Here is a 24,124-nt window from a genome sequence, read left to right as displayed (position 1 = left end):
GCCTGTGGATTCCTTCAGTAGTCATTCAGTGTGCTCCTGCCTGGACATAGGGGCCTCAAATACCATGCATGTAGGCTTGCCTGCCTGCCCCACACAGCCTCTGAGTGAAGGGAGAGGTGGCAGGTTTGGCTGACAAAGGTACCCTGGAGTGGAAGATACTCTAGGAGACAGGTTCCTGGACTCTGGAACCAGAGCTTAGGCACATGCCCTGCAACCTGTGTTTGCCACATGAAGGCAGGGCAAGAGGGAGTTGTGAGAGGTCTTAGCTTTTGTCAGCTGTCCCTCGTCAGCTGTCCGCTTGGCTTTGAGTCCTAGAACCTAGATCTCTTATGAAGAGCAAGGTTAGGGAGGCTACCTCAAGGCAGTGGAGAGTGCTGGTGTGGGGGAGGGAAGGTGGCACAGCTTTGAGGCCTGGATGGAAGTGGTTCCAGGTTCGTGCCCAGCTTCATGATGGGTATGAAGGCTTGCTCTGGATCTGCACACCACTTCTGTTGACACAGCTAAGCCTTTGTTCTGCCTTCCCCCACCCTCCCGAGGTAGGGTCTCACTCTAGTCCAGGCCGACCTGGAATTCACTATATAGTTTCAGGGTGACCTCGAACTCACGATGATCCTCCTAGCTCTGCCTCCTGAGTGCTGGGATTAAAGGCATGAACCACCACACCCAACTTGTTTTGCTTTTAACACAGTGCCTCTTTGTTGTTATATGTCTGGGGGCGGGGGTTAGGGGGAAGGCTGACATGGTGGTGTGCTACTTGAACCCCAGGCAGAGGTAGGAGGATCCTAGTGAGTTTGAGGCCACCCGAAGACTGCATAGTGAATTCCAGGTCAGCCTGGGCTAGAGATAAACCCCATCTCAGAAACAAAAAAATAGGTTTTTAGGAAGGACTGAGGGATGGAAACCAAGGGCTGGAGATAGTGGGAATCCTGGAAGAAGGATCACCAGGGCTAAGGGAGGGGCCCATGTGAGGTTCAGACAGATGTGATTACAGCAATAAGACCTGAAGGGCCTCTGCAGTGTGCTTTAAGATGGCCTGTCTGTGCCCAGGGCCTGGTGGGCAATGGAACCGGACTTGTTCCCTAAGTAGGGGGGTTCTTGTGTGAGACCCATCCCAGGGAAGCACCTGGGGGCTCTGGACCCTTATAGTTTTGTGGAAGAGGAGAAACCTAGGCACCCTTCCCAAGAAAGGAATGCTCTTGAGAAACGGAGCAGGAACCCTGGGGCTGGCTCAGGCAACCCCTCGAGAGGCACTTGTCCATGCTTGTGGACCCCAACCCTCCAGCAATCTGGAGACATCTTTGCTTTATTCATTTAGCCATTTACTGTGGGCACACTGAGGAGAGGGTGCCAGCCCACACAGCGGGGCCTGGGGAACCCGGAACAGGACTGGGCATGGGAGCCACCCATGGAGCACGCCAAGGTCCAGGTTGGGGTCCAGGGCTCAGGTGCTGTGGCAATCCGCCTTGTGCAGCGATAGGAAGACATCCGCCTTGCATTGGAAAGTGCCCTGGCTGTCGAGGAGCCGCTCACAGCTCTGCAGGTTCGGAGTGATGTCCTTGACGCACACAGCCTAAGTGGGCGGTGGGAGGCTGAGGGACCGCCCGTGCCCCACCTGCTCCCGCCACCCACTGCCCACTTGCACTCACAAGGGTCCGCAGACTGGGGAGTAGCTCGGAAAAGGCACTGGTGCGGCGCGGGTGTACCGTCCCCACGAAAGGAACTGGCGACTCCGAGCGGCGCGTCGACATGGACCTGTGGAAGTTGGACAGCAGCCCCGCGGCGCGACCCACCGAATAGTGGCGGGGACCCGTCGCCGGCTTGTACCACGCAAGGCCGGGCAGTGTCAGCAGCAGGAGCAGCGCCAGGGCGGCGGGCACGAGCGTAGCGCACCGAGCCATGGGAAGCCAGAAGCAGGCCGGTAGGGTCGCTACTGAAGCCTGCGAGCCTGGTGCCTTATATCCGTAGCGGGACGCAGTAGGGAGGGGACGTCGGGCACACAGGGGGAGGGGTGCTTGGGCATACGGCTGCGCGCAGAGGATCGGTGGGCCCTTTGTCTCCAAGTGGAGAGCTAAAGGCAGCACGCTGTGAAAGGGCATGACTTCTCCCACTTTAAAGCAGAACTGAAGGCTGGAGAGATGGCTTAATGGTTAAGGCGCTTGCCTGCAAAGCCAAAGGCTCCAGGTTTGAATCCCCAGGACCCACGTAAGCCAACTGTACATGGTGATGCATGCATCTGGAGTTCGTTTTCAGTAGCTAGAGGTCCAGGCGCACCCATTGTCTCTGCCTCTAATAAATTTTTAAAAAGACATTAAAAATAGCAGAAAGCATAAAGTGTAACTGACTTCTCGGCCCAACATTCCTTGTTTTCCAAGGCAGGGTCTCTAGTCCATGCTGACCAGGAACTCACTCTAATCTCAGGCTGGCCTCAAACTCACAGCAATCCTCCCTCAGTGTGTGTCACCATGCCTAGTTGGGCCCAAGATTTCTGGACCATAGGTATGAAAGTTCACAGGTGGGAGGAATTTTTTTTTTTTTTTTAGATGTGGTCCCTCACTCTAGTCCTACCTGGCCTTAACTTAGTGGCAAATCCTCCTACCTTTACATCCAAAGTGCTGAGATTATAGGTATTAACTACCAGACCCACCTGGGGCTATTTTGTTTCATGGCCTCAGTGGAAGGTTCTATTGGTCTGTAGTCTTTGATGGAGGTTCCAGCCTTCAGGAAAGCCAGAGCAAATGACTGTAGACCCCACTCTTTCCTAGAATAGTGGCCCTTAAGCCTTCTCTACTAAGGCAAACACACTGTACATAGGAGCAAGGGCAGATGTAATGGACATCTGTAGGACAATCAAAGGAAATGAGGAGCCTTGGAGACATGTGCGAGATTAATGGCATAGGGTTACATCAGGTGTCCTGACTTCTTAGACAAGGACAAGGCAGATGGAAAAACAATGGGGAAGGGGAGGAACGAGAGACCCCATATGGCCCAAGGGCAAACTGGTCTTGGGACCTCCTAGAGACTTGGATCTACTGACAGGAGTGGAGCTGACATGGAAGACAGGGCCAGCTAGAACCCAAGAATAACTGAATAGGGGAACCCAAGTGGCAGGGATGCTGGAAGTGAAGCTGTGTGGCCATGGTGTGGAAAGCTCAGAGGTGAGACTGGGAAAGTGAGGGAACTTTTGAGTACTTTCTTTCCCACAGGAAGTTGCTGGCCAGGTGTGGTGGTACATGTCTTTACCCAGCACTCAGGAGGCAGAGGTAAGATAATCACTGTGTGTGTGTTCAAGGCCACCATGAGACTACATAGTAAATACCAGATCAGCCTGGGCTAGAGACCCCACCTCAGAAAAAAAGTCTTGGGCTGGAGAGATGGCTTAGCAGTTAAGGCATTTGCCTGTGAAGCCTAAGGATCCAGGTTCGATACTCCAGTACCCATGTAAGCCTAAACCAGATGTACAAGGCTGCATATGTATCTGAAGTCTGTCTGCAGTGGCTGGAATCCCTGGCACTCCCATTTTCTCTCAAATAACAATATCTACATAAAAATGGCTCCTTATGGGCTGGAGAGATAGCTTAGCTAGCAGTTGAGCACTTGCCTGTGAAGCCTAAGGACCCCGGTTCAAGGCTCAATTCCCCAGGACTCATGTTAGCCAGATGCACAAGGTGGCGCATGCATCTAGAGTTTGTTTGCAGTGGCTGGAGGCCCTTCTGGCACACCCCTTCTCCCTCTCTTGGTCTCTTTCTCAAATAAGTAAAAATAAACAAAACTTTAAAAAAATGGCTCCAGGTGGGCTGGAGGGATGGCTAGCGATTAGGAAACTTGCCGGCAAAGCCAAAGGAGCCAGGTTGGATTTCCCAGTACCCATGTAAAGCATGCATCTCAAATATTTGCAATGGCTAGAGGCCCTGATGCATGCTCGTGTACACAAACATACATACGTTCCCAGCAGAAGCACAGAAGATATCCCAGAGAGCTCAAGCAACTCCAAATCTACACATCTCTGTGGCCCTGGACGACCCATGCAGTCACACTCGTCTCTGCTCATGATGGGACCCTCTTCACTCTGTTGTTGCTTTTGTTTTTTGAGGTAGGGTCTCACTGTAGCCCAAGCTGAGCTGGAATGGAATTCACTATGTAATCTCAGGACGGCCTCAAACTCACAGCAATCCTGTCTGTCTCCTGAGCGCTGGGATTAAAGGTGTGCGCCACCTCACTTTGCTGGCCTTCTTCACTTCTAATGGCTGATGATACATTACAGGTCCACAATGTTCTAAACAGCCAATGGGTTTGAAAGGTCTGCCAGAGCCACAAGTGTTTGCAGTAGGTACCCCAAAGGGCAACAAGCAGAGGGATCAGCAAGGCTTAGAGCCGACAGACATGCAGATACAAGTGACCTAGAGCTCTGGCCCTCCTGACCTACTCCCCAGGCTGTAATGCAGTTATCATGCATGCCAAGGTGCTCAGACTAGACATGGGCACTGAGCACATGGGGACAAGGTGGTGAACTCACTGGAGGACTCCTGTATACCCAGCCAATATCAGTCTCCATCTGGGAACTGTCTTAACCCAGGGTTGGGCTACTGCTCCCCTTATGGCTGCCAGCCCCCAGTTGTGAGAAAGAGGGTCCTCCTGGGGGCTGTTCTTTTGTTTTTTGATGTAGGGTTTTCCTCTAGCCCAGGATGACCTAGAATTCACTATGTAGTCTCACTGTGGCCTCAAACTCAAATCAATCATCTTACCTTTGCCTCCCAAGTGCTGGGTTTAAAGGGATGGTCCACCATGCCAGGACTAAGGGCTGTTTTTGGGCTGGGAAGATGACTAAGTGGCTAAAGACACTAGTTTGCAAATCATGACAGCCTGGGTTTTATTCCCCAGCACCTATATGAAGCCAGATGCACAAGTTAGCACACGTACTTTGAGTTTGCAATGGCAGGAGGCACTGACCTGCCTATACTCACTCTTACTGTTTGCCTCTCTCCCTCAAATAAAAAATAGGGCTATTCTTTCCTAAAGCATCAGGGGACACATACACAATTTCAAGGTTCTTCACTGGTGCTGGCCTTCAGTGTCAAGACCAGGCAAGAGACCGAGAACAGCTTGTCACTAGTTTCTGCAGTTTAGAGATAACCAGAGCCTGCTCAGACCTTCTCCTTTAGCCAGATTAGCTCATAAGAGTGGCTGTCTGTGAACAGCCGGGGGGGGGGGGGGGGGCGGTGTGTGTGTGGAGAGTAGGGGGTTAAACCAGGTGAGGTCAATTAATGGGCCATGGCATGCCACATCATGTCCTGTGGCATAAACATACCCTAGGGCCTTTGCTCAAGCTGGGCCCTGCTCTCACCTCGTGTCTGATCCTCTGCTCCTTGAGTTATGACTCAGAGCGTGATGAGGACTGTGGCACTGTTACATTAAGATGTTTATTCATGAGGGCTTTCATACCAAAACATACTGCAGCTGCATTAATATGCCAAGAAAACAAGCAACCAGAAGCTTCAGCAAGTTTCAGGAACATTAATGACTTTTACTTATTGAATAAGTGTCAACACTGAGATGGAAAAAAACAAGCGAAGCCCCAGTCCTTGTTTCAACTTTGTTACAGAGCCCAAGGGGGAGTGTCCGTGTACCCAGTACAGGCCATGGCCACTGGGTTCCACTGTGTGAAGCAGTGTCAGGATGCCATCTCCAGTGAGGGGAAGGGGCTGAGCTTGGAGCAGTGCTGGGAGAGGGAGCTAGGCACAACATGGGCCTCACTCTTTGAACTTCCATTCCTGGCGGCACATGGGGCAGTGCTGCTGCACCTGCTGCGCGTTCAGCCACTTGAGGATGCAGTGCATGTGGAAGCAGTGGGAACACTGCCCCCATACCAGGGGACAGTCATCACCAGGCACCTTACCTGCCAGAAGGGGACAGTGTTAGGGAGGGGGGATTAGGCATGTCACATAAACCCAGGACATCAAGCAACAACTCCGTCTTACAGGCCAGAGCCTTTCTGCCACATGTCAGATACAACAGAAACTAGCAGTGTGACCCACCTCATTCCCAGACATGGCCCACTCCCACAAAAGATCTGCTATGCATGAGGGCTGCAAGGGCAGTTCCCTTCTCTCTGGCAAGCTAAGTGCAGAGGAGCTTATCAGCTCCCTCACAGGAAAGAAGCTCTGGCTTAGCCAACCAATTCCCCAAGCCTGAGGGGCAGAGGAGAAAGGGCCCCTCTGACCTGGGCTCATGTGTGGACAACTGACCTATAATGTAAAAATGTAATAATGAGCAGGAGGCCAAAGAGATAATCTGAGTAAGGAGCTATTTATCTTCATCAAGAACAGGGCAATAAAGCTGTGGGACTTAGAAGGCTCTTTCCCAGACAGGGGATCTGGTGTGCTACAAGAGCCTTGGGATAAACCTGTCATCAGCATGTGCCAGCTTCCATCTTTCCTAGCTGCAGCCTCAAAGCACCTACCATCAATGCCAGGGACACAGACTGCAGACACACACCCCTAAGGACTGGGAATACTTCCTCCACGGATGGAGAGGGTATGGGCAGAAATGGGCAGTCCATATCATGGTCAAAAAAGACAAATGCCCCTGATCTTCAAGGACCTGGAAAACCATATAAAGAACTAATTTAAGCAGGGCTTGGTGGCGCATGCCTTTAATCCCAGCATTTGGGAGGCACAGGTAGAAGGATCACTGAGTTCGAGACCACCCTGAGACTACATAGTGAATTCCAGATCAGCTTTTAGAGCAAGATCCTACCTCAAAAAACCAAAGAACTGATTTAAGCAGAACACATCAACACCTCTTGTTCCTGTCTCACATCAGGGTTATCCTAGTTCCAAGAAGCTGAATCTATTGGACATGGTGGCACACACTTTAATCCCAGCACTCAGGAGGCCAAGGTAGGAGAATTGTTGAGTTTAAAGGCAGCCTGAGAATACATAGTAAATTCCATCCAGGTCAGTCTGAGCTAGAGTGGGACCCTACATTGAAAAAAGAAAAAGCAGCAGCAGCAGCAGCAAAGCCCCACTGCATCCAATCAACATCAGAACTCTGAAATCATCCTTCCTAATCAGAGTTGGCACTGGCTAGCTCACCAACAGGGGTCACCCAGCTGGCTCATCTGTGTGTGGGTGGTCATGTGGAGGAAGGTACTGCCTTGGTCTAGAGATGTCCCCACAGGCAGTAAGACTGGGTATCTGATGAGTGTGTGAGTATACTGATGATTCATGCAAAGACTTGCTAGCATTTTGATGAAATTATTATTATTTTTTTTTACAAGAACACAAACACATTCTTATTTATTGACTTTTCTTAAATATTTGAAGCATACAGCATCACACGGATTCTGTGTCCAATGGCCTTAGTAGAAAGATTGCTTGGAATCTGGTTCAAATCATGCCACCATTTCCATGGGCCTGAGTTATCTTTCCCCAAATTATTCTCATTTTATCAGGTTTGCCACCAACAGTCACTGTGTTGTTTTTTTCCTTTGTACACATAAGCACATCTCTTGTCCAAGTAGAATTTGGTTTAATCTTCGGCATAAACACTTTCAATTTTGAGAGCTGTGTGCTCCCTTTGGTTCTGGAGACCTCATTTATAACCAGCCACAATGGCCTTGCACCAAAGCCTTCCAAAATTTATCTTTTAGAAGTCTTGTTCCCAGCAGGCCTGCATGGGACCCAAAATGGCAGAAAGAAGGAGGCAAGGCCTTGAAGAAAATATTTTTATAATTTAAATACCTCTTGGGCTTGGGAGATGGCTCAAAGGTTAAAGGCACTTGCTTGTAAAGCCTACCTGCCTGGGTTGGATTCCCCACTACCTAGGAAAAGCCAGAAAAAAGTGGCACATGTGTCTGGAGTTCATTTGCTTTTTTTTTTGGTTTTTCGAGGTAGGGTCTCACTCTGGTCCAGGCTGACCTGGAATTAACTCTGTAGTCTCAGGGTGGCCTTGAACTCATGGCGATCCTCCTACCTCTGCCTCCCAAGTGCTGGGATTAAAGGCGTGTGCTTCATTTGCTTTTAAAAGGGCTCTTTTTCTCTGCTTGCAAATAAATTAAAAAATAAAAATAAAAACACCTCTTCATCACCATGAGTTCAAAGCCACCCTGAATGAAACTCCACAGTGAATTCCAGGTCAGCCTGGGCTACAGTGAGACCCTACCTCGAAAAACAAACAAAAAAAACCTCTTCACAATTGCTTTACCCCAAAGCCCTCTGAGACCTGGAACAGATTTATTACAACCTTATTAAACTGCTACACTTATCCAGAAACCATACTGGACTTATCAAACACTGCCTATTTTAAAATTGGCTGACTCTACCTACCTTAAATAGCAAATACAATAATTTAACTAAATTCCCTACTTGCTACAGCCAACAGGTCCTGGTTTAACAAACCCTGAGCATAAGCATTAGGCATTTGAGTACTCAGCCACCTAAGATCCTGTCTGGAGCTGGGTGTGGGGGCACATGCCTTTAATCCCAGCACACAGGAGGCAGAGGTAGGAAGAGCACTGTGAGTTTGAGGCCACCCTGAGACTACATAGTGAATTCCAGGTCAGCCTGAGCTAAAGTGAGACCCTACCTCAAAAAACCAAGATCCTGTTTGTGGCTAGAGAGATGGCTCAAAAAGTAAAAGGCATTTGTCAAGCCTACTGGCCTACCTAGGTTCAGTACCCAAATAAAGCCAGGCACAAAGTGGTACATGTATCTGGCATGTCTTTGCAGTAGGCAGGAGACCCTGGTGCACACATACATATCCCCAACACATGTGAAAATGAATGAATTAAAATTAAAGCCAGGCGTGGTGGCCCAAGCCCTTAATCCCAACACTACCTAGGCAAAGGTAGGCAGATTGATACAAGCTTGAGGCCAGTGTGGGACTAGAATGAGTTCTAAATGAGCCTGAAAAAACAAAAGCAATAAATAAATAAATAAAAATAAAGCAATTATGGCATGGAGATGGCTCAGTGGTTAAAGCAGCTTGCTACCAAAGCCTGCCATACTATTTTGACTCCCCACTGTCCAGTGCAGCCAGATGCACCAAGTGGTGTATGTACCTGGAGTTCCTTCATAGCGGCAGAGGCCCTGGGGGCTCGTGCTCCCTTGCTTGCTCTCATGCTCTCCCTCTCTCTTTCTGCTTGCAAATAAGATATTAAAAAGAAATAAAAGGGGGCTGGAGAGATGGCTTAGCGGTTAAGCGCTTGCCTGTGAAGCCTAAGGACCCCGGTTCGAGGCTCGGTTCCCCAGGTCCCACATTAGCCAGATGCACAAGGGGGCGCACGCGTCTGTGGAGTTCGTTTGCAGAGGCTGGAAGACCTGGTGCGCCCATTCTCTCTCTCTCCCTCTATCTGTCTTTCTCTGTGTCTGTCGCTCTCAAATAAATAAATAAATAATTTAAAAAAAAAAGGAAATAAAAGTCCGGGCATGGTGGCACACACCTTTAATCCCAGCACTCAGGAGGCAGAAGCAAGAGGATTGCTGTGAGTTCTAGGCCACCCTGAGACTCCATAGTGAATTCCAGGTCAGCCTGGGCTAAAGTGAGACCCTACCTCAAAAAACCAAAAAAAAAAAAGAAAGAAAGAAAGAAAGAAAGAAAGAAAGAAAAGGATTAGGGCTGGAGGGACTGGCTTAGTGGTTAAGGCATTTGCTTACAAAGCCAAAGGACCCAGGTTCGATTTCCCAGGACCCATATTAGCCAGATGCACAAGAGGATGCATGTGTCTGGAGTTCCTCTGCAGTGGCTGGAGGGACTGGTGTTCCCATTCTCTCTCTCCCCCCCTCTTCCACTTTCTCTGTCAAATAAATTAATTAAAAATATATATTAAAGCCGGGAGTGGTGGCACACGCCTTGAATCCCAGCACTCGGGAGGCAGAGGTAGGAGGATTGCCATGAGTTCAAGGCCACCCTGAGATGACAGAGTAAATTCCAGGTCAGCCTGGACCAGAGTGAGACCCTACCTCGAAAAACCAAAAAAAAAAAAAAAAATATATATATATATATATATATATAGAAATAAAAGGATTAAACAAAACTACACTCGTGTTTGGTTAGTAATCTCTGTTACTATCATCTTACATAAGTCTAATAAAAAAGAATCAATCAAGCTTAGCCAGGCATGGTGGCACAAGCATTTAATCCTAGCATTCAGGAGGCACAGGTAAGAGGATTGCCATGAGTTTGAGGCCACCCTGGGACTAAATGGCAAATTACGAGTTAGCCTGGGCTAGAGCGACACACTACCTAGAAAATCAAAGAACAATAAATCAAGCTATGAGTTTCAGACCATACTGAGAGTACACTGTTCCAGGTCAGCCTGGGCTACAGTTAGACCCTACCTCAAAAACAAAAAAAGGAAAAGAAAAAAGAAAAGAAAAGCCGGGTGTGGTGGCACACACCTTTAATCCCAGCACTCGAGAGGCAGAAGTAGGAGGATTGCTGTGAGTTTGAGGGCACCCTGAGACTCCATAGTGAATTCCTGGTCAGCCTGGGCTAGAGTGAGACCCTGCCTTGAAAAACAAAACAAACAAACAAAAAAAGAAAAAAAAAAATCAATCAGTGATTTCAAAGTTTCCCTATCAACATGTTTAACACAGTCAGGGCAGCAGTGAAAATGAAGCCTAAACTTGTTATGGTATCTCATACCTGCAATCCCAGCATTTAGAAAACCTAGAAGGTTTACATTCATTTGGGTCTGAGAAAAAACCAAACTCCCTCTTGCAAAAATCTGCTTTTTACTTAAATGTAATCAAACATTTCTACCTCGCAGAATACATTGGAGACAAAGGAAAAATTAAACAAACAAACACAAACAGGGGCTGGAGAGATGGCATAGCAGTTAAGGTGCTTGTCTGCAAAGCCAAAGAAAAGGTTCAATTCCCCAGAACCCAAATAAGCCAGTTGCACAAGGTGGCACATGCATCTGGAGTTTGTTTGCAGCGGCCAAAGGTCCTGGTGCACCCACACTCTTTCTCCCTCATAAATAAAAAAATAAAACACATAAAACCCAGATGGTAGGACATTCTGTAAAACACATAAAAATGTTAAGATATGGGATGGAGAGATACCTCAGCATTTAAATGTTTGCATGCAATGCCTAATAACCCAGGTTCAATTCCCCAGTACGCACATAAAGCCTGATATACAAACTCGTGCAGGCATTTTAAGTTTGTTTGCATTAGCTAGAGGCCCTGGAGCACTCACTCATATTCATTCATCCTCCTTCCCTCCCTCTCTCTCCTTGCAAATAAATAAAACATTTTTTTAAAAGTCTATTTAAGTAGTGGCACACACTTTTAATCCCAGCACTTGGGAGGCAGAGGTAGAGGATCACCGTGAGTTGGAGGCCACTTTGAGACTACATACTGACTCCAGGTAAGCCTGGGCTAGAGACCCTACCTCAAAAAAATTAATCAATCAATTTTTAAAAGTCTATTTAGCCAGGCACATCTTTAAATCCAGGCAGAGGTAGGAGGATCACTGTGATTTTGAGGCCAGCGTAAACTACATAATGAATTTCAGGTCAGCCTGGGCTAAAGTGAATCCTTACCTCATTAAAAAAAGTTGGAACTGGAGAGAGAGGTGGCTTAGTGGGTTAAGGTGCCTGCCTGTGAAACCTAAGGACCCCAGGTTTGATTCCCCAGGACCCATATCAGCCAATGCACAGGTGGCATGTGTCTGGAGTTCATTTGCAATGGCTAGAGACCGAGTGTGCCCATTCTCTCTATCTGCCTCTCTCCCCCAAATAAATAAATAAAACAAATAATTGTTAAGATTCAAATGCCTTCAAAACAAGTGGTGGCAGCACACCTGGGAAGCAGACATTGGAGGATCACTATGAATTTGGAGCCAACCCGAGACCATATAGTAGATACCAGGTCAGCCCAAGTTACGAGACCCTACCTTGAAAAACAAAAAATAAGTAAATAAATTAGAAAATGAAAGTACCACATTTAGAGTTTAAAATATTCAAAGTATGACCTTAGGTGCCATTTGGGCTATAGCAGTCAAGGCACTTGCCCACAAAGCCCAATGACCTGGGTTCAATGCCCCAGTACCCACATAAAGCCAGATGCACAAAGTGATGCATTGCATCTGGAGTTCATTTGCAGTGACCAGAGATCCTGGCATGCCTGTTCTCTCTGTGTGTGTGTAAATAAATAAGTAAATAAGTTAAAAAAAAAATTCTTTTGGTGTGTGTGTGTGATGCAGGGACGTAAGGTCTCACTCCAGCCCAAGCTGACCTGGAATATACTATGTAATCTCAAGGTGGCCTCGAACTCACAATGATCCCCCTAAGTACTGAGATTAAAGGCATGTGTCACCATGTCTTTTTTTTTTTTTTTTTGCAATTTTAAGAATCTAATTTATACAAAATAACCAGTTCACACACCTTTAATCCCAGCACTTGGGAGGGAGAGGTAGGAGGACTGCTGAGAGTTCAGGGACACCCTGAGACTACACAGTGAATTCCAGGTCAGCCTGAGATAGAGTGAGACCCTACCTCAAAAAAACAAAAAAAAAGCTGTTTTTTTGTTGTTGTTGCTGTTTCTAGTTTCTCCAGGTAGGGTCTAGGGTCTCATTCTAGCCCAGGCTGACCTTCAACCCACTGTGGAGTCTCAGGGTGGCCTCAAACTCACAGCGATCCTCCTACCTTCGTTCTTCCGAGTGGTGGGATTAAAGGCGTGCCACCACACCCACCTTCTTAAAAAATTTTTTATCCAGGCGTGATGGCGCACGCCTTTAATCCCACCACTCGGAAGCGCGGAGGCAGGAGGATCGCTGTGAGTTTGAGGCCACCCTGAGACTCCACAGTGAGTTGCAGGTCAGCCTGGGCTAGTCAGACCCTACCTGGAAAAGCCAAAAAAAAAACAAAAAACAAAAAACCTAAGTCAGGCGTGGTGGTGTACGCCTTTAATCCCAGCACTCAGGAGGCAGAGGTAGGAGGCAAAGTTCAAGGCCACCCTGAGACTACATAGTGAATTCCAGGTCACCCTGGGCTAGAGTGAGACCCTACCTCCAAAACAAAAACTAAACAAAAATTAAACATTTTGAGAGGGGCAGATAGAGAATGGGCCTCCAGCCACTGCAAAGGAACTCCAGACACATGTGCCACCTTGTGCATCCAGCCTTACACGGGTGCTGGGGGAATTAATCTGGGTGCTTTAGCTTTGCTGGCAAGTGCCTTAACAGCTAAGCCCTGGCACAAAATTTTGACAAATCTCTTTTTGTCTCATGTTTGAAGTAGAACTCCAGATGCATGTGCCACCTTGTACATCTGGCTCAGTGGGTACTGGAGAATGGAACCAGGGTCCCTTGGCTTTGCAGGCAAGCACCTTAACCGCTAATCCATCCCTCCAACCAAGGACCCCACCCCCACCCCTTATTTTTATTTTTAAAGAGACAGGATCTTAAGTAACTCAAGCTGGCCTGTTCCTTGCCATCAAAAGATGACTTTGACCTCCTGATTCTCCATTTCTCAAGTGCTGGGATTATAGAATTATACCGCATGATAGAATCTTTACAAAAATGTGAACTTGAAGTACCTGGCTTCTTTTCTGTCAACTCTCTTCAGAAAAAGCGAACTAAAAGAGGTTTCAAAGTTGGTCGAGGAGGCAAACAGGCAGAGTTCTGAGAACATAGAGGGAGACACTTACAGTCGGGACAACAGCCGTTAAATGCCATCCTACAGATGCCGCAGTTCTCATCATTGGCTACCCACAGCCAAGTGGCCACACCGTTCCAGCACTTAATTTTCACCTTCATGGCAGTGGCACCTGTGGGCTGAGGGAAGAGAACGACCCGGCTCAAGTTACTCTGCAGAGTTACCGCATTGGGCACCACACTCGAGGTGCTGCTCCTGGTCCGGGGTCAGCGCTCCGGGGGAGCTACTGGGGTGCTAGGCGGGTCAAGGGCTGCCGGAGCAAGGACTCCTCCGCCGGCGAGGCCCTGCTTCGGGGGCGCAGGACGCCTCCACCTCTGCTGTGCCGCTGAACGTCTTACCCACACTGCTTTCACACACGAGTTCCAAGGGAAAACTCTGCAAGTGCTTCTAACCCTAAGAGAAGCAGAAGGCGACTCAGGCCGCTAACTTGCGAGGCGCCCGGCGGAGCAGCGCAGAGTCCCGCTCGCTCGAAGCCTTCAACTTCCGGGGAACACCAACCCAAAACCGACCCGCAGCACGCCACAGCCCGGCGGCGAGCAGAGGGGACCCAGGCTCCGGGCCAGAAGCGACGCGACGCGGCAGCGAGCGCTCCGCCCCGCTCGGTTCCAGCTCCGGCCCCGGCTCCCGGCGGCCGCGCCAGGTCTCGGCGGCGGGAGAGCCTAAGAGCCGGAGGAGCGGGGGAGCGGGAGAGAGGGAGGGCGGGCCCCGGCCCCGCCCCGGCCGCGCCCCCGCACCTTCTCAAACCTAATCTCGCGGCGCCCCGCCCTTCCGTTGGCCTCCGCGCGGGAAGGTATAAAAACGACCACACCGCGCCAGGCTCGGCAGAAGCGGCAGCCACCGAGTCCCCAGAGCAGTACGCACGCGCTCTCCGCGTCCGCGCGCGCCCTGACCAATCGGCTGCCGCTCCGAGGCCGCGACGCCGGAAGGCCGCCAAGGCGCCGGAAGTGACGCTTCAGCGTGCTGACGCGCGGGCTCGAGCTCAGGCCCGATTCCGCGCCCGCCATGGCCGACAAAATGGATATGTCCCTGGACGACATCATCAAGCTGAACCGGAGCCAGCGGGGCGGCCGCGGCGGGGGCCGGGGTCGAGGCAGGGCCGGCTCTCAGAGCGGCCGCGGCGGCGGACTGCAAGCCGCCGCGAGAGTGAATCGAGGCGGAGGGCCCATGCGGAACCGGCCGTCCATCGCCCGCGGCGCAGCGGGCGGCGGCGGCAGAAATCGGCCGGCGCCCTACAGCAGGGTGAGTCGCGGGGCCGGCGCGGGCGGGGGTCTGCTGAGGCGACCGGCCAGGGCCGACGCCGAGCCCGGACGGAGCGGCGAGGTGTACGGCGAGGCCCCGTTCCGAGGCGGGGACCTGCCGGGCGCTTTGTCCGGTCTCCTCCCGGCCTCATGGCGGCGGGGACGGGGGAAGTTTCACGTTCCCCTCCGGGTCGCTCGCCGGGTCCCGCGGTACCTGCGTCTCCGCCCCCGGGCCGGGCAGAGGGGGTGTCCGAGGGAGCCCGGGGCGAGAGGCTCACAGTCCTCTTTCTGTTCTTGCGGTTCAGCCGAAACAACTTCCCGACAAGTGGCAGCATGACCTTTTCGACAGCGGCTTCGGGGGCGGAGCCGGCGTGGAGACGGGCGGGAAGCTGTTGGTGTCAAACCTGGATTTCGGAGTGTCAGACGCTGATATTCAGGTAGGAGACGAGCTGCCTTGCCAGCCACTCACCCTGCTCAGAGGGGGTGTTCTAGAAGGCGCCTCGAGCCCCTTCTCTCTGTGGAACCTGAGCTTCCCGCCTGCCCAAAGCGCAGCCACTGTCACGCTGATGGGCTCACTCTGCTGGGTTAAAGCGTGACCAGTTGTTCAGTTTGGTTCTTCCTGGAGGGATGGCGTGTCTACCGACGCTGCCGTGAGTGCTGCTAGTTCTTTGCCCAGGCTTCCACTTTTTAATGGCCACACGTATGAGGTTCCTATGTATCACTGGTAATCGGAGGGTGCTTGCTTCTCACATGTCCTGTTTTAATGAGTTAACTGGAAGAGCCCCTCCCACCCCAAGGCTGACAAAGCATAGGGGCGAACGGTAGCTTTGTATTTTCTCGGCCTGTCTGTCTGGAGCCCTGGGTTTTATTGGTCACTGTTCTTGTCAGTGTTTTGATCCTCAGATCACACCTGTTTTTTGTTGATGCCTTCTCTTTTTGTGATTGTATTCTCAAAGACATTGAGACCTGTTTTTCTGGTTAAGAAAACTTTTTGGGAATGAGTCTTGGATACGGCTGGGTCAGGTCAGGTTGCAGGGCCTCCCTGGGTTCCATTTCTCAGAGCCTAGCCATTTGGCTTTGCCATAGTGGGAGGACAGAGCAAGGCCAATGAGCACTCACAAGTGTCTCAACACTTTTTTTAAGGTGGTTTCTGGCATCCACTGGAAACCGCTTTTGGTGACTCCACTTCCCGCTGTGTGCCTGCGGCCGGAGTAGCCCCACACTCTGGGTTCCCTCTCCAACTCCCAGCCTGCCTGAGGTCAGGGCAGTTTCCATGGCGCGCTTGACTTCAGACTTTGCGGCAGGCTTGAGTAGGAGGAGAGGGAAAGGTGAGCCAGAATCTGCCTTTGGGGGAGGGGCTGGGGTCAGGGCTCCCAAATCCATGGGCCCTTGGAGCTGCTCTGCTCTGTTGGACAGCTTCCCTTGCTTTGACTCTTGGCCTCTGCTGTTTGAAACAGTCCTTGGACGAGTTTTCCCTTGTTGAAAAAGGTAGTGACTTAAATCTTGTGCCCTGTACCAGGGGCTTTGCAGCTTCCTTTTCCTGCATCATGGTACAGGTGTCTGGTACCAAACTGGACAAGAGCCCTCTGACCCAAGTGTTCTTGGAAGTTGCTGTTCTTCCTGCCCCATCCCTTCCCTCAGCTCTTCCTGCCACTGCCATGCCTGCCCCCGTCCCTCAAATGGCTGTCAGGGAAGGACCCTCAAAGTTCTTAGGAACTGTCCCTGGGCCACTGAAAGGAAAATAGTTGTTTTGCTAACAGCTGCCCTGTCCATCTCCCAGGAACTCTTTGCTGAATTTGGAACACTGAAGAAGGCAGCTGTGCATTATGATCGATCTGGACGAAGTTTAGGGACAGCAGATGTGCACTTTGAACGGAAGGCAGATGCCCTGAAGGCTATGAAACAGTACAATGGTGTCCCTTTGGATGGTGAGTGTGGGGCTGGGCCCAGGATGCCTGCGGGGCTTGTGGAGTTTGGGGCTGGCACCTCTCCCTGTAGGAATATGGATTGCCCCTGTGGCTGTGACACTTTGCATTTGCCCCTTTGTCTCTCTCTTCCATTCTGCCACCTCTCATGCTGCCCCACACATCTGGACCAACCTCTTGTGAACCCCCATCCAGCAAGCTACATCCCTCCCCTCCTTCAGCTCCTTCCGGAAGATTCACTTCTGTGAAGCCTTCTCAGAACCGCCATAGTACACCTGAGTGCGGGGCTGTAGTCGTAAAGACAAAGGTACCTGTTCTTCTTCCGTCAGGTCACCCACACCTGTCCACCCATGAGCACCCTGGACACCTGACCAAACAGCCCTCCTAGCCTGGACTGAGAAGGATTGAGGAGGTGTTGGTGGGGTTGCTATCATTGCCACTCTTCTCCCACCAGGCTCTCCAGGCCATTTCCCTTGTCGGGGGCATTGGAGACACACAAAGGCCCTTTCCAGAGCTTGCATGGCGACCAGGGTGTGGTGCCCCCTGGGTCAGCTTCAGAGCCTCTGAGATGAGACCTCTTGTATTCTTTGCTACAGGACGCCCCATGAACATCCAGCTCGTCACATCACAGATTGATACACAACGGAGACCTACACAGAGGTAGGTTCTGGAGCCCTTTAGGGACTAGGGTGGTGGGCCTGTTCTATTTAAACCTACCACCCTTGTGGCCTCTCCAGTAAGGTTACAGAATTCTGTTTTCCTTGGTAGCATAAACAGAGGTGGTATGACTAGAAATCGTGGAACTGGAAGTTTTGGTGGTGGCACCCGGAGAGGAACTCGTGGAGGCAGCCGAGGAAGAGGCAGAGGTACTGGCAGGAATTCAAAGCAACAGCTTTCTGCAGAGGAACTAGATGCACAGCTGGACGCCTATAATGCAAGGGTGAGTACTCTTGAGGGAGTCCCTACCCCCCAAAGTCAAGGTGGGGCTGAGTGACATCCTGTGGGACCCACCATAGCCATGGGGACCTCCTGAGTGAACTTTCTCTCTCTATTTCAGATGGATACCAGTTAAACAGCGGGGCAAATCCGCACGTGCAACAGGACCCAGGCGCCTCATCCATCATGATGCTAGCTGGAGGGGGTGGCAACTGGACTGTATGGCCAATGATGGATTTTTTTTTAATTTCTGTTTTAAAAATAGGATTTAAAAGCTCATTTAAAGGTTTTCTTTTTTTCTTTTTTTCCTTTTCTTTTTAAATTCTGAAACAAACCTGTTTTGTACCGAGTTATTTTTGGGATAAATTTTACCAGTTGCTGTTGTGGAGAAGGTGGTATTTTCACCTTTGCCATAATAAAATAGAAATGTGTGTAGAACTGGAGCTGTCTGGTCCATCCTGCTGCTGGAGTTTCCCTGGGCTACAGCTGGGTTTCTGTGGCTGTGTGCCTTGTGTGGTTGGGGTCTATGGCTGCCATTATCCTGTCTTCTAACTTGAAAGATGGGAGTACCCCAGAGCAGCAGTGATCCTGTGCCTGGAGCTTTCTGCCTACATTATGGGGCTTTCAGATGTACTAAGGGAAGAAGCAGCCAGCTCTGGAGAGAGAGAGTGAGTACAGAATCGGAGCTCTTCAACCAGAAGTGCTTGGTAAAGCAGGAATGACTAGAGATGAGCCTTAAAATTTTTGCTGCTCTGAGCAAGGAAATATCTCCCAAACCAGATGAAAATGAGAATACAAGACCTTCTGTTTAGCATCAGGTCATGTTAAATCCAGTCTGGTCTTGGATGCTAGATTCAGTGGCCTATTCAGGCACTTTTTATTTATTTTTATTTTTTGTTTTTCAAGGCAGGGTTTCACTCTAGCACAGACTGACCTGGAATTTACTATGTAGTCTCAGGCTGGCCTCAAATTCACAGTGATCCTTCTACCTCTGCCTCCCAAATGCTAGGATTAAAGGCGTGCACTACCACATCCAGCCCATTCGGGCACCTTTGTTAACCTGTTAGGTAGCTGTGTCTATGTCTAGCAGTGGGGCCCTTAGGTAAATTTGTACATTTTGCTCTTCACTTGGCTGGTAGTTTAATAGAAGAAACAACAATGAGAAGTTGTAGTGTGGTATGATAAAGACGGTACAAATAAGGAATGTAGGAGTGTACCTAGAGTATTTCTGTCATGGGCAATATTTGTGTTTATTAAGGTCTTAGCCTACGTGGATACTATGTATAATCATTTTATTTTTTGGTTTATTGAGGTAGGGTCTCAGTCTAGCCCAGGCTGACCTGGGATTCACTATGTAGTTTTGGGGCGGCTTTGAATTCCCAGTGATCCTCCTCCCTTTGCCTACTGAGTGCTGGGATTAAAGGCATGCACCACCATGCCCACCATATTTCATGTTTCACAGGAAATTCTTATCCTGTCAAGAATTTAGCGATGCAGCATTTTATTTTAGAGAATTGTTTACCTGCCCAACACAAACATAAGGGGTTTGTTTGGTTTTGTAACAAGGTCTTATTTACTTAATTATTAGAAAATGGGCACACCAGGGCCTCCAGCCACTGCAAACAAACTCCAGATGTATGTGCCATCTTGTTTACCTAGCTTACATGGATACTGGGGAATTGAACCTAGGTCCTTAGGCTTTGCAGGCAACCTTAACAGCTAAGCCATATCGCTAGCCCACCAAGGTCTTATTACATAGTCCAGGCTGGTCTCAAACTCATGATCCTCATGCCTTAATCTCCTTATGCTAGGATAGTAGGCATACTCCACCATGCCCAGGTTTGGATATTTTGGGTTGGAGCAGGGTCTTAACGAACCAGCTCAGGCTGATCTGGGACTCTTAGGTCCTTGAACTCACATTGACCAACCTGAGTGTTCAGATTAAAGGTATAAACCACCACACCCATCTACCTTCTACCTACCTCTGTAATTTTGTTTTGTTTTGTTTTGGTTTTGGTTTTTCGAGGTAGGGTCTCACTCTGGCTCAGGCTGACCTGGAATTCACTATGTAGTCTAAGGGTGGCCTCCAACTCATGGTGATCCTCCTACCTCTGTCTCCCCAGTGCTAGGATTAAAGGTGTGCACCACTATTGCTGGCTTTTTTTTTTTTTTTTTTTTTTTGAGATTGAGAATGGGCACATCATGGCCTATAGCTACTGCAAATAAACTGTGGACTCCAGACACATGCATCACTTCGTGAATCTGACTTTATGTGGGTACTGGAAAATTTAACCTGGGTCCTTTGGCTTTGCTGGCAAGTTTTTTTTTTTTTTTTTTTTTTTTTTTGAGAACAACAGAGAAAGAGGCAGATAGAGAGAGAATGGGCATGCCAGGGCCTCCAGCCACTGCAAACGAACTCCAGATGCACGCGCCCCCTTGTGCATCTAGCTAACGTGGGTCCTGGGGAATCAAGCCTCAAACTGGGGTCCTTAGGCTTCACAGGCAAGCACTTAACTGCTAAACCATCTCTCCAGCAAGTGTTTTAACAAGTAAGCCATCCCTACAGCCCCTTCCTTTTTTGAAATAGTCACACTGTTTATTTTTTTTCAAGATGGGGTCTCACTGTAGCCCAGGCTGACCTGGAACTCACTAGTCTCAGGGTGCCTTTGAACTCAGCAATACTCCTTTTCTCCCAACTGCTGGGATTAAGGGAGTGCATCCCCATGCCCAGCCACCACTGTCTTCTTGTTGTTTTGTTTTTTCGAGGTAGGATTTCACTGTAGTCCAGGCTGACTTGGGATTCACTATGTAGTCTCAGAGTGGCCTGAAACTCTGCTTCCCGATTGCTGGGATTAAAGCCTTGCACCACCATGATGGGTCACTGTTATAGGTTTTGTTTTTTTTTTTTTTTTTGGTTTTTCGAGGTAGGGTCTCACTCTGGCTCAGGCTGACCTGGAATTCACTATGTAGTCTCAGGGTGGCCTCGAACTCTCGGAGATTCTCCTACCTCTGCCTCCCGAGTGCTGGGATTAAAGGCGTGCGCCACCACGCCCGGCTACTGTTGTAGTTTTGATAGACCTCTTGCTAGGATTGTAGGCATGACTCATCACATCCAGCTTCCATGTGTTTTTTCTGACTGACAGAATAAGTTGTAGACTTAAAATTTTACTCCTAAATCTTCCCTGTGTGGCTTTTATTCTTTTAGAGACAGAATTGGCATAGGAGGGCCTCAACCACTGCAATCGAACTCCAGACACTTGCACCACCTAGTGCATATGTGCAAACTTGTGCTTGCCTCACCTTTATGTCTGGCTTATATAGGATCTGGAGAATTGAACATGGGTCCTTAGGCTTCACAGGCAAGCACCTTAACCACCAAGCCGTATCTCCAGCCTGTGTGTTCATGTTTTTTTGGTGGTTTTTTTTTTTGTTTTTTTTGTTTTTTTTTTTTTTGAGGTAAGGTCTCTTGCCCAAGCTGCCTTTGAACTGAGTGATCCTCCTACCTTAGCCTCCTGAGTGCTGGAATTAAAGGAGTGTGCTGCCATATCTGGATATTTGAAAGGAAAAATACTCCTGTAAAATGCACATGGTTCCATAATCTTATTTTGCTAGCTTCAAAAAAATTGTCCAACAGGAGTGGCAATTGTAAATTCCAATCAGAAAGCCTACTCCCCACACTAGAAAGATGAGATAGGGAATTAGATAGGGAATGGTGACTTCCTGATATAATACTGACCGGGTTTGGGCCTTGACCCCCTCTCTCCTGCCTTCCACTTGGCAGGAGTTCTTTCTTTGTCTCTTAATCTAATAAAGCCCAAACTTAAAAAAAAAAAAATTTTAAGGGCTGGAGAGATGGCTTAGTGGTTAAGCGCTTGCCTATGAAGCCTAAGGACCCCGGTTTGAGGCTCAGTTCCCCAGGTCCCATGTTAGCCAGATGCACAAGGGGGCGCACGGGCACGCGTCTGGAGTTCGTTTGCAGTGGCTGGAAGCCCTGGCGCGCCATCCTCTCTATCTGTCTTTCTCCCTGTGTCTGTCACTCTCAAATAAATAAAAAATGAACAAAAAATATTTAAAAAAAATTTTTTTTAAAGACTGCCTATGTTAGGAAGAAGGAAGATTAGGAATTAAAGATAACCTCATCTACATAATTGGAAGTCATCATGGGCTGCCTGAGATCTTGTTTCGAAAAAAACGAAAGAGGGTCCCTGGACAGATGGCTTAGTGGTTAAGGCACTTGCCTGCAAAGCCAAAGGATCCAGGTTTGATTCCTCAGGACCCATGTAAGCCATATGCACAAGGGGGCACATGCATCTGGAGTTAGTTTGCAGTGGCTGGAGGCCCCAGTGGGCTCATTCTTTCTCAAATAAAATATTTTTTAAAAACAGGGCTAGGGCTGGAGAGATGGCTTAGCGGTTAAGTGCTTGCCTGTGAAGCCTTAGGACCCCAGTTTGAGGCTCTATTCCCCAGGACCCACGTTAGCCAGATGCACAAGGGGGCGCACGCGTCTGGAGTTCGTTTGCAGTGGCTGGAGGCCTTGGCGCGCCCATTCTTTCTCTCTCTCTCTCTCTCTCTCTCTCTGTCACTCTCAAATAAGTAAATAAAAATGAACAAAAAAATTAAAAAAAAAAAAACAGGGCTAGATGGATATCTATGACCTCATAGTGCCTGATATTACCTACACAAGACCATCATAAGAGGAGGAAAGGATCAAGGCATCAAAAGAGAGAGTGATTGAGATGGAGAGAGGATATGATGGAGAATGGATTTTCAAATGGGAAAGTTGGGGGAGGGAGGGATATTTTTTATAATCATGGAAAATGTTAATTTAAAAAAAAAAGGGCTGGAGCCAGGCATGGTGGTGCACACCTTCAATCCCAGCATGGCAGAGGCAGAGGTAGGAGGATTTGAGACCACCCTGAGACTACATTTGAATTCCAGGTCAGCCTGAGCTAGAGTGAGACTCTACCTTGAGAAACCAAAAACCAAACAAACCAAAAAGGGGCTGGAGGGCTGGAGAGATGGCTTAGCGATTAAGGCGCATGCCTGTGAAGCCTAAGGACTGAGGTTCAATTCTCCAGTGTCCATGTAAGCCAGATGCACATGGTGGCACATGCATCTGTAGTTCATTTGCAGTGGCAAGAGGCCCTGGTGCGCCCATTATCACTCTCTCTGTAATAAATAAATAAATATAAATCTTTTTTTAAAAAAAAGCAGGGCATGGTATCTCATGCCTGTAACCTTGAGAGGTAGGATTTTGAGGCCAAACTGGGCTAGAGTAAAACCCTATCTCAAAAAATTAAAAAAAAAAGCCGGCATGGTGGCGCATGCCTTTAATCCCAGCACTCTGGAGGCAGAGGTAGGAGAATTGCCATGAATTTGAGGCCACCTTGAGACTCCATAGTGAATTCCAGGTCAGCCTGGGCTACAGTGAGACTACCTCGGAAAAAAAAAAGACGGGGTTTATCACTTTAACCCTAGATTTATATAAGCCATAAAATGTATACCACGTGGCCTGGAGAGATGGTTCAAGTGGTTAAAGGTAGTTTGCAAAGCCTGGGTTCAATTCCCTAGTTCCTACATAAAGCCCCGATAACCACAAAGCCAGACTTGCTAAGTGGTACATGCATCTGGAGTTCATTTGTAGTGGCAGGAAGCCCTGGCACCCTGTGTACTATTCTCTCAATTTTTGTTTTGTTTTTGAGGTAGGGTCTTGCTCTAGTCCATGCTGACATGAAATTCACTATATAGTCTCCATCAGGGTGGCCTCGAACTCATGGCAGCACTCCTACCTCAGCCTCCCAAGTGCTGGGTGCCACCACGCCTGACTCGATTTTTTTTTAATGTATTCCATAATGCCTCAATAAATCGATTTACTATTAATTTTTTTAAATTAGCACCAGGGCCTCTAGCCATGGCAAAGGAACTCCAGACATATGTGCCACCTTGTGCATCTGGCTTATGCGGGTCCTTGGAAGTTGAACCTTGGTCTTGGCTTTGCAGGCAAGGCCCTTAACTGCTAAACCATCTCTCCAGCCCCCAGGGTGGTTTTTGTATTTTTGAGGGTAGTGCCTGTCTCCTAGCACAGGCAGAAGCCATCTCTTCAACCCCACCTCCACTGTTTTTTAAGACAAGGTATCCTATATCCCAGCCTGGCCTAGAATTCACTGTGTAGTTGTGGCTGACCTAAACTTGAACTCATCCACTTCCCAAATGCTGGGATTATAGGCCAAATTGTATTCACATCTCTTTAGTTTTAATTTTATTGGTTTGTCTTGAGACCTTATAGCATAAGTAGAATAGAATTTTTAATATATTTGCAAGCAGAGAGAAGAGAGACAAAAAGAATGGGTGCGCTAGGGCCT

At 49.0% G+C, this 24,124-nt stretch overlaps 3 protein-coding genes across 7 annotated transcripts; 1 reads left to right on the top strand and 2 right to left on the bottom strand.

The window, feature by feature from the left end:
- Window positions 1-1,302: 1,302 nt before the first annotated feature.
- On the bottom strand, window positions 1,303-2,207 carry Npb (neuropeptide B). 2 transcript variants are annotated; one of them, XM_004655056.2, is made up of 2 exons: window positions 1,647-2,207; window positions 1,303-1,570 (listed from the first exon to the last, which is right to left on the bottom strand). In XM_004655056.2, the coding sequence occupies exons 1-2, from the start codon at window positions 2,094-2,096 to the stop codon at window positions 1,442-1,444; spliced, it is 579 nt and encodes a 192-aa protein (XP_004655113.2). In that variant the 5' UTR covers window positions 2,097-2,207; the 3' UTR covers window positions 1,303-1,441. The 2 variants fall into 2 exon arrangements, with proteins under 2 accessions (XP_004655113.2, XP_045014480.1); XM_045158545.1 differs by having other exon boundaries at window positions 1,450-1,589.
- A 3,406-nt stretch (window positions 2,208-5,613) lies between these two features.
- On the bottom strand, window positions 5,614-14,528 carry Anapc11 (anaphase promoting complex subunit 11). Of its 4 annotated transcripts, none has more exons than XM_045158932.1 (3): window positions 14,398-14,528; window positions 13,656-13,782; window positions 5,614-5,893 (listed from the first exon to the last, which is right to left on the bottom strand). In XM_045158932.1, exons 2-3 carry the CDS (start codon window positions 13,762-13,764, stop codon window positions 5,748-5,750), a joined length of 255 nt encoding a protein of 84 aa, XP_045014867.1. In that variant the 5' UTR covers window positions 13,765-13,782; window positions 14,398-14,528; the 3' UTR covers window positions 5,614-5,747. The 4 variants fall into 4 exon arrangements, with proteins under 4 accessions (XP_045014867.1, XP_045014869.1, XP_045014868.1 ...); XM_045158934.1 differs by having other exon boundaries at window positions 14,408-14,487; XM_045158933.1 differs by lacking the exon at window positions 14,398-14,528 and adding an exon at window positions 14,056-14,195.
- A 122-nt stretch (window positions 14,529-14,650) lies between these two features.
- On the top strand, window positions 14,651-18,200 carry Alyref (Aly/REF export factor). Its single transcript, XM_004655060.2, has 6 exons — window positions 14,651-14,902; window positions 15,207-15,338; window positions 16,682-16,829; window positions 17,423-17,486; window positions 17,595-17,766; window positions 17,884-18,200. The coding sequence occupies exons 1-6, from the start codon at window positions 14,666-14,668 to the stop codon at window positions 17,896-17,898; spliced, it is 768 nt and encodes a 255-aa protein (XP_004655117.1). The 5' UTR covers window positions 14,651-14,665; the 3' UTR covers window positions 17,899-18,200.
- Window positions 18,201-24,124: the final 5,924 nt, after the last annotated feature.

Source organism: Jaculus jaculus, chromosome 9 (assembly GCF_020740685.1).
Source record: "Jaculus jaculus isolate mJacJac1 chromosome 9, mJacJac1.mat.Y.cur, whole genome shotgun sequence".
NCBI lineage: Eukaryota > Metazoa > Chordata > Mammalia > Rodentia > Dipodidae > Jaculus > Jaculus jaculus.
This window is presented reverse-complemented; position numbering and strand designations above follow the sequence as displayed.

Coding starts and splice junctions, on each gene's coding strand:
- Npb (XM_004655056.2), bottom strand. CDS start 2,096: ATGCCCTTTCACAGCGTGCTGCCTTTAGCTCTCCACTTGGAGACAAAG. Junction 1,571..1,646: donor TCCCCAGTCTGCGGACCCTT/GTGAGTGCAAGT, acceptor CCGCCCACTTAG/GCTGTGTGCGTCAAGGACAT.
- Anapc11 (XM_045158932.1), bottom strand. CDS start 13,764: ATGAAGGTGAAAATTAAGTGCTGGAACGGTGTGGCCACTTGGCTGTGG. Junction 5,894..13,655: donor TAACGGCTGTTGTCCCGACT/GTAAGTGTCTCC, acceptor CCCTTCTGGCAG/GTAAGGTGCCTGGTGATGAC.
- Alyref (XM_004655060.2), top strand. CDS start 14,666: ATGGCCGACAAAATGGATATGTCCCTGGACGACATCATCAAGCTGAAC. Junction 14,903..15,206: donor GGCCGGCGCCCTACAGCAGG/GTGAGTCGCGGG, acceptor CTTGCGGTTCAG/CCGAAACAACTTCCCGACAA. Junction 16,830..17,422: donor CAATGGTGTCCCTTTGGATG/GTGAGTGTGGGG, acceptor TCTTTGCTACAG/GACGCCCCATGAACATCCAG.